Genomic DNA, 10,016 nt, shown 5'->3' with positions numbered 1-10,016 from the left:
TGTCAGAACGGTACTAACAGTAATCAATTTAGGAGTGTGAGAACGGTACTGACAGCATTTAATTTAGGAGTGTCAGAACGGTACTAACAGTAATCAATTTAGGAGTGTGAGAACGGTACTGACAGCATTTAATTTAGGAGTGTCAGAACGGTACTGAGAGTAATCAATTTAGGAGTGTCAGAACGGTACTGACAGTAATCAATTTAGAAGTGTCAGAACAGTACAGACAGTAATAAAGTTAGGAATATCAGAAGAGTACTGACAGTATTTAATCTTGGAGTATCAGAACGGTACTAACAGTAATCAATTTATGAGTGTCAGAACGGTACAGACAGTAATCAAATTAGGAGTGTCAGAACAGTACAGATAGTAACCTAACTAAGAGTATTAGAACGATATTGACAGTAATCAAACAAAGAGTGTTAGAGCGGTACTGACAATACTCTAATTAGGAGTGTTAGAAGGGTATTGACAATTTTAAAATTATATATTTAGAATCTTTAATCCTAATTGAGCATTTTTATAAACCTGCACTTCCTGATAAAAATGTAAATTTGTTGTACCATTCTCGAACTCCTAATACGATTACGGTTTTAAATCTGAAAAGTTTTTTAGAAATAGGGATGTTATAAAAATGACATTGTTTATGTTACTGTTAATCAGTCTCACTTGTCACAAGTCATCAGTGGACAAAGTATGTATTTGATATATTTTCTTTGCTCTAGATTGTTCTTAAAGCTTACAATTCAAGGTCAGTGTTCGGATACATCCACCTGTTCAAACTATAGAGAGAGACCTTCGCAGTTCTAGAAGATGGCTGACCGACTTCATGCATGACTGATAACAATCGTCTTCCCAAGTCTTTCAGCTCAAGTTTGAAGAAACAAAAAACTAATTATGTGACCCTATATTTCTCACTCATAGTTTCCAGTTCGCTTACAGTAAGAGTAATTGTAAAACTAGCACAAGAAATACATTAATATCTTGTTGCTGGTGCCGCTTGTTTGTATTGATGAGAATGTTGTACATTAATCTATACGAGTATTATGTTCGATAATTGTGTTATTACGATTTTTTCTCTTGCAATCTAATCACATTCCTTGGTCATTGACTTATTTTGGATATTAAAGGAATGAAAAACAGCTCTTAATGCTTATTGAAAACTGAACAGCGTTTCAGTTTTCGGGTTCATGAGAAGACAATCTTTTCTGTAGTTCATAATCGACAGTTTTCTGGTTTATAAAAAGAAAATATTCTTTCTAATTTGTAATCGTCAAATTTCTGATTCATGTTCATTACACCTATATTATAAATGTGCAAGATATTTCAGGAAACTCTCCTGTTCCTTACATCTACAAAATTCTAAGCAAGATGTTTCAGGGAACTCTCCTGTTCCTTACATCTACATCGTTCTAAGGAAGATGTTTCAGGAAACTCTCCTGTTCCTTACATCTACAAAATTCTAAGCAAGATGTTTCAGGAAACTCTCCTGTTCCTTACATCTACAAAATTCTAAGCAAGATGTTTCAGGGAACTCCCCTGTTCCTTACATCTACATCGTTCTAAGGAAGATGTTTCAGGGAACTCTTCTGTTCCTTACATCTACATCATTCTAAGCAAGGTGTTTCAGGGAACTCTTCTGTTCCTTACATATACATCATTCTAAGCAAAGGTATTTCAGGAAACTCTCATATTCCTTACATATACATTGTTCTAAGGAAGTGTGGCACTTTTTGTTTGCCTCTTTTGAATCTACATATCCTTCGAATAGAGGGTACATACCTTCTTCTACAGTTTGATGTTTCTTCGTTCACATTAGCGGAACTGTAGTTATATCTAAGTTAAAATGACAATTTGTACGTGCTTGAATAATCATCGGATGTTCTTAACTACTATACATATGATATTGGAGCAACCGATCAACCCCCATAACCATTAAAACGACAGAACATTTACTCTCAACTCTCCCGGTTGAACTATAAACATTAGGGTTTATAAAGACAAAATATGAGGTTTCAACACTTTTGCAGCTTTGCGTTTGAAACAAACAAATATTTCTGGTACTTCCTAGTATGCAGTGATTCAGGTGTTCTATGAATTGTATATGAAATTAACTGTTAAAAAGTTTTTTTTCTTTATAATTTAGCGTGAAATATTTTTTTATGAGTGTTGTTCTTCCAGGTGCTGGGATGGCTTTGTGGGAAAGGAGTAGATACACTAACCAAACACCAAGCTATGGCCGACTCTCTTATCAGTCTGAAAGAGCAAGAAGGAGAATTTGAAAAGTTTTACTTTCTAGCTATGGTGAGAATGATCTATTTTTTTTCTAAAATACTCTATAAATTACCTTTTCGAAATATTTATATTTTAGATTCATAAATACAGTATACATTTTCACATCATAAGTGATGCAGGAACACTGCTTTGTTAAGCGCTGTATATAACTTATTTGATACTATTCTGGTAGTTATTCTACATTGTTACCATTGCTTGAAAACAGTTGTAATGTAAACATTTCATTGTTAAATACAGTGTACATTGTTTTTGACACAGTTCTGATATATTTTGCATTGTTAAACAAAGCATATATTGTTTATAAACACTTCTGGTATAATTAAAATTGTTAAACATATTTTACCTTTTTATGCATAGTTCTATATATATATTCTATGTTGTTTTATCAATATTTCTATTATTTTTACAACTATTTCCTGAACTTTAAGTTTCTTATTTTTTATTTTTACTTTCACACAAGCTTCGCAACAAAGTTCCTTTTTTCCCTTATATTTTGAAACTCTGATTTTTCACGTTCCAAAAGCTCAGTTTTTATCAATGTACACGTACCCTCTTTTTTTGCGGTAGACACACAAGGACGTTTTTATACAAGCCATTTTTACTCGCATGACTTTTTGCTTTGATTGTTTTTATTATTTCCAGTTTGGACTTGTGGGTTTCTTTTTCTGCTTACGTACCGTTGATATTCGTATTGCGAGGGAAGCTATAATCAAGGTTTAGTTGCTAAGGTTTATATTTGTTTTGTAGTAACCGTAGATGAAACTTTTCTACAGAATAAATATATGTTACATTAGTAACACATTTAATATAAACTTATTAACAGGTTACACTCGAATTACTCTCACTTCATGCCAGTTCAAAAAGGTTTTCAATAAATTACAGTTTACACTCATAATTTACTCACCTCCAGCAAGTTCGTGAAAATATTTCAGTGGACTACAATTTGCACTCACAGTTTCTTACCTCCAACTAGTCCGTGAAAGTATATCAGTAGAATACAATTGGTACTCACAGTTTCTCACCTCCAGCTAGTCCGTGAAAATATTTCAGTGGACCACAACTGACACACAGTTTCTCACCTCTAGCTATTTCGTGAAAATATTTCAGTGGACTACCCAGTTTGCTCTCACACTTCACCCACTTCAGCTCAGTTCGTATATATATTCAGTGAATTACAGTTATGACTAAATTTCTGGTCTACAACATTCCCAGTGACGTTCAAAATCTTTATCCCCAGTGGCTCAGTGGTAAGTTTTAGGACATAAAGCGCTCAGATTTGGAGTTTGATTCCTGCGGTGGGCACAGCACAGATGGCACATTGCGCAGTTTTGAGCTTCACAACATATAAACAGTTGTTAATATATTTTGTTGTGTATATGGTTTTAACAATGTAAGTAATACACTTTCAGGTCAGTGATTTCACAGATTTTACAGATCGTAACCTGGTTTAGGTATTGTCTTTCCAACTAGTGAAGACACTTCTCATTTTGTAGTAAGGCTGGAGTTTGTGTATCTCGGAGCATGTGCATAGATTTTCTTTTATTGACCTGATTTAAAGAATGAACGGTCAAGTAAATACTGATATAAATATTAGTTTTTAACTATTTATGTTGGGCTGTTTAAGGAATGAGTATAAAACTTTAAAAAAAATTACATATCGCCGTGGCACAGCGGTATGTCTGCAGACTTACAACGCTAGAAACCGGGTTTTGATACTCGTGGTGGGCAGAGCACAGATAGCCTATTGTGTAGCTTCGTGCGTAACTTCAAAATAAACAAACAATTATATGTCATGTAAATTATTTAAGCTCCATCTTTCAATTAGAAAACAGTACTTTAACTACAAAATGTTTTAAGTGTTAGATACTTTACTACATCTAGTGAAAATGTCGTATTTAAGTCCACTTTTTAAAAGACATTATGTAAATTAGTTTAAAACTACTCCCTTGTACTCAAGTTGAAAATATAAGAAATAAAATTATTTTATTAGGACCACATACATATCTGTAGAACACTACTTTTATTCTGGTATTAAAAAAATGAGTGATCTTATGATATGTCAGGAGATTACTTTAGCCTTATAAGATACAAATGCAAAAAGTTAGTTATATCATAGTTAGTTCACAAGACTGGATAAGAGGAAAGACTTATTCGATTTGAAAAGGGATATGATAGCTGGTGCCTGTGTTGCGAATTGTCCTGTTTCTGTGATCACCTGTTCAATGTTATATGTTATTACCATCTATTAACAGTAGAAATTAAAAGGGAATACATTTATCACTGGAAAAAAACATAAACCAACAACTGTTGGTGAGAGAAGAAGAGATGAAAACAACAACAAAAACGATTTGACAGGCTTGTAATGTGCAACAGACGTCAGACTAACATAATTGACCAGTTCTTTAACAGGTATCAGAGTTCAATTTTCTCGAAACATACCATGCAAAAAAATTGCTCAAACTGTCATATGCCAACCAACAACCTATCTGTAAACAGGTTTTGTAAGAGAATGAAAGGAAAATACGGCTTCACTGCTGCTTGGAACGCAAACCGTGAAGGATTACTTACTGAAAGCGTGTGACGTGGTCTGGTGGTTCACGTTTCACCCTTTTCTATGCTGATGGTAAATTGAAATTATGGAGAAAATCACGATTCACTAGCCCTTTTGTGTTGCTCCGACAATGCAAGCTGCTAGAGTTGGCGTAAAGGTGTGTGGCAGTATTTTCTTTTAGGAAGACAAATAATAACTTTCTGAGTGAAAGTTGGTGTTGACTTTACCTAGCCCAAAATGCAACATTTACAGCATGATAAACAAGTGTTCTTCCAAGGCAATAGTGATATAATCCATCACACTCATATTCTCCAAAGCTGGTCCAAAGAACATGACAGTGACTTCAGCCATCTTTCATTATAGGCAAAATCATCGGGTCTCGATCCTACCGAATAGTTTTGAGATAATCTTAAACATCACAATCTTTTCGTAATCTACTGTCGAGATATGTGAACAAAATGAAGATCATACTACTTCAGCAATTCATATCAATGAAAAATTGGGTAAGGCTTTACACGATGTTACTGGCGTGAACATCGCCTTGGACGAAAAATCCAAATCCAAAAGTGCACGGTTACTGAATTTCTCGATTTATGCACATCGTTGAGATGAGTTATAGCGTGAGATAACACGATATTAGAAGATTAACTTGCAGTTTTTCACGTAAAACTAATGTAAGTACTTGACGCCCAATATGGCGGAGCAAAATTTTAAACCACTTGACTTTTTTTTACGTCAGTGGAACGCCTTTATATCACAACGAGTTTAGGGCATTATCAGGATGAATGGTGGCTGAATCGGTTATTGCTTGGAGATCTTTCCTAATACAGTGGATGCTGTGACTACACTTATCTACCTTTAGGTGTATACCTCTTGGACTTTTCTTCAGTTGGTGATTATTATATTGTATTCTTTGCGCAATTAAAGTATATAATTACGTAATTGTCACTTTTTTACGTTGATTTTATCGCTCACTTATTGGTACTGTTTTTATTTATCTTTTGATGTATATTAATGTGTACAATTAACTACTTAATTAAAAGAAGAAAGTAACCAACACGTAGATGATACCATAAAACACAAAAACTTTTTATTTTCCAAGATCAATACGATAGTTTCAATAGGTGCGCGATTATGAAGTTTGATCGTTAATGAGAAAGTTTCGGCATACTAGTTTCTTTTACTAAGTTCTTTGAAAGGCTGTTATATAAAGGTAACAATTATAAAATATTGAATATCATTATATTCTAATATTTTTTATATATTTTCATTTTTATAATTGAAACTTTAAAATCATAAATATTCTAGAAACATAATTTTGATTTTTGAGTTATAATTTGCAGTAATTTTAGGTTCAAGTAATTCCAACTTCAATTAATTTGTATTAGTTTATCATTATTGCTTTGGCAATAAATATTTTGTAAAAACTGTATAAATATCATAATGTTATGCTTGTTAATAGTATGTGAAAATCATTAAGTTAATAATGGCAGACATTACTTTTCGAGATATTTGTTAGCGAGTCTCATTATATTGTGAAGAAACATCAAATCTCACATTATTTCTAGCTGTTTAAGTTCTTGCTTAACTGGGTATATTTTTGTTGTCTAAATGAAGAACTGCATTTTACGAGAGACGTTTTGCAGTATTTTGGCGGATAAATGACGTATTTGCCACGTCACTAAAACTAGTGAGGCAATAAGTCATTTCATACCTGTATATTGAATACACTGATTCAACTTTGAGTACCAATTGTAAAGAATTTTGTAGATTCAGAGTCAAGACATACTTCACCAACATTTGTTATAAATTGCGAAAGCACGCACCTCTTTCAGAAATATATATATATATATTATTGGATTTGCTGACAGACGATCGCTCAATGAAACGTAGTTTGTATCTACTGGGTTGCCATAGTAGCGCTCGCTAGAGGGCGATAGACACTCTTGTAAGATGCCTGAATAACATTGACATGAGCACGAGGGCTAAGGCGGTTGTGAAAGCACGCGTCACATTCTTCATTTCTTTGTGAATTTAGGTCTGCTTGCTGCGTAAGCTGCAGTTACGTTGATGGAACCAGCGTGGCAAGTGGGTAAGGACTTATGACTAGGGAATGGATGTAAGTACTTAATAACCACTTTGTTAAAATTTCGAGGACAAATGACCTAACTGTTTAACTTAAGTCACAAAAACAAGTGTGATCGCGTGTTAGTCTGACCGTTACTTACAGTTTTACAGCGTTATTTAATACGTAGTATGGGGATGTTCAGGAATAAATACGTTACTATAATTGTTGCAATGTCAATAATAGGCAAAGAATTAAAAGATCAAGCGGGAAAACTAAAATAAAAACAACATGGTTAAGTACAGAAAATAAACAACAACCCTTGGCTTTAGAGATCAGTTTTTACTTTGTAGTCTATGTTAATGTGTTAGTTTCAGAGTTTATGCTCACCCGTTACAAACGCTGTTCTCACCATGCCCATTCAATTCGGTCTACATTTAATTCGAGAACAAGTTAGCATGTCAGCTTCGATTCAAGCGTCTTCTTAATTGTAAAAAACAGTAACATAGCTTCATTTCGAAATTTTTATAGACAGAAACTTCGTTTCCGTTTCGCAAAATTTTGTAATTGATCGAAGATTATATATGTTAAATTGGTGTTACAAGATTAACCACCTCTCTCAGTAGCGCGAAACGTTCTTTGTTTTGAGTTTCTACTTCACGAAAGTTTTCGTACGTTAGCACTTTGCTAAAGACAACGATGTTGCTATGGTGATCATGCGTGATAATGCTGTTTCTATTTTTAAATTTTAAATTAGATAATATAACCAGCCTTTGCCCACCGTTACTGTATAGTATCAATTCCAACCGTTCGTGATACAGGTTCGTATTTAAAATCTTGCTGCTGTGAATTAGCGACATTTTGAACCTGCATGAATTTACGGTTTCTTCCATAAACTTTCTTAAAACGACCATTAGTTGAATAAATCGTTCATATGCTACATTTCACTTGTTTCTGAGGTTGGTTAATTTCATCTTTGGATGTTACATTTAGTTAACAAAAAGATAAGGTATAACGATACAGAGCGCTACAAAACAAATTTAACAGTTTCGCACATTGAAACTCGTCAAGGCATCTGGAGGTTTACACACTAATGTTTGTCAAGGTATCTAGAAGTTTACAAATTAATGCTTGTCAATGTATATAGAAGTTTACAAACAAATGCTCGTCAAAATATTTAGAAGTTTTACACACTAATGCTTGTTAAGGTATCTAGAAATTTACACACTAATAATACTCGTTAAAGTATTTAGACGTTTACACATTAATGCTCCTAAAAGTATCTAGAGGTTTACACACTAAAAATGTTTGTCAAGGTATCTAGAAGTTTACACACTAATGCTCGTTGTCTGAACTGTACTGTAAAGGTGCTACACCAAAGTGTAATGATCGTTATCCAAACAGTACTATTAACTATGAACTGTTCTGTAGCATGAGTTATATGCTGAATAGTATGAAACATTTTAAACTGGCTGGTTTTTATTAACTTAATAATCATGTATCATGAAATTAAACAAGATTTTTAAGCAGTTGTACCTTGCTGTTCAACAATATTGCTTGTTGGTAACTGATTATTTTTTGAAATATATTATTGATGTATGCTCAAATTAAGATACCTCGCACAGAGTAGCAATATTTATGAAAGACGAGACGGACTTGTGACGATTAAACGGGAGCTAAAAGAAAGTAATTACATATTTTCATCACGCCAGTAAGTTACATGGGAGTGTTGATGCGTAGGTATGTCATTTGGTTAGAGTCACCGCAAGGGCTACGTGAATAACAAGTTCGTTAGAATTTCTACAACATAGCTTCAGATTCGTGAAAGTTGGTTTAGTAAAATAAATCAAAAAAAGGTTTACTGTTATTTAGTTTGGTTCAAAACCTACAAAATCTTCATTGCTTTCACTGATATTTTTTATTATTTATTTAGGAGCATTATAAATAGTTATGTTTTTAAAAGAAAAAACTACTATTGTTACAAATAACACATTCAATTGAACTAAACTATGCATGCCTATTTCAATATATTTACACATGGCTTGTATATATATATCGTATATATACATATATATTATTCATACCTTCGGTGTATAGAACGCAAGCAGATTTTGACATCAAATTTTGGGGTAAAAAAGTGCGTCTTATACACTGAAAAATACGGTATTGATGTAGTGTGTTAATTACTGCTAATAATAAATGTCATAGTAATATAAACTTTACTTTATGTTTATTTAAAATGTTAACATTTGTAGTGTGTTTTCTTTAAAAGGTTCCTATTATCATTAGCTTCTGACCAAAACAAGCTACCTACACAGATCAGAACTAAACATAATCCAGTAATAAATATAGCTAACTTAATACATCGTTCTTACTTGTAATAGAATGTATTAGTTCATTAGTTCAATACCCTTGCTATTAACAATATTTTCGGCCGTAATCCCAATAACATCTCGCGAAGTTTGGCCAGTTTAGGAGATTTGGGTCGGTCCAAAGTCCATATATATTAAGCCAATAATGCAAAATAATCCTCATAATAAAAAGTATACGAAATAAAATAAATGTACTTAAGAATGTATTCAATGCCGTTAATGAAATTAACATAAAAGAAATGATATAACTTAACTTAACTTAGAAAACACGTAAAACTAGTTTTTGTGACATCTCGTACTGTTAGTGAGTATTCTTCCTCAATTGTATTGCCTTTTTTTTCCTTCTTCGGCCTATCTGCCTTTTTTTTTCACAAGAATAGATGAATCAAGTAAACATATGATCAGTCTGCTGTAGATGATTTTGGAACATTTATACATATGTATATATATTTGTTTAGTGTGGGATCGATGTAAATAAATCCAACTCGTATGACCAGACCGCACTGGACATTGTGTGTTCCTACTCCAGCTGTCGTAGTTCGCGGGAAATGAAGCAACTGCTGAAAGGTAAACTTGAATTTTTTTTAAATATAAACATACTGTGTACTGTCAATAAGAAAACACAAGATTTAACGATACTCTGTACTATCAATAACAAGCCATAAGATTTTACGATACTGTGTACTATCAATAACAAGCCATAAGATTTTACGATACTGTGTACTATCAATTA

General features: G+C 33.0%; 1 protein-coding gene across 3 annotated transcripts in view; it reads left to right on the top strand.

Moving 5' to 3' along the window:
* Positions 1–10,016, top strand: part of LOC106462819 (puratrophin-1-like) — a 132,250-nt gene that overhangs the window by 79,893 nt on the left and 42,341 nt on the right. For all 3 annotated transcript variants that reach the window (XM_022390440.1, XM_013922782.2, XM_022390449.1), the window contains one exon: positions 2,182–2,304. In XM_022390440.1, the coding sequence (XP_022246148.1) occupies positions 2,182–2,304 (123 nt within the window). The remainder of the gene's footprint in view (positions 1–2,181; positions 2,305–10,016) is intronic.

Source organism: Limulus polyphemus, unplaced genomic scaffold (genome assembly GCF_000517525.1).
Source record: "Limulus polyphemus unplaced genomic scaffold, Limulus_polyphemus-2.1.2 Scaffold48, whole genome shotgun sequence".
Classification (NCBI taxonomy): domain Eukaryota; kingdom Metazoa; phylum Arthropoda; class Merostomata; order Xiphosura; family Limulidae; genus Limulus; species Limulus polyphemus.
Note: the sequence above shows the minus strand (reverse complement) of the source record. Positions and strands in the feature narration are given on the sequence as shown.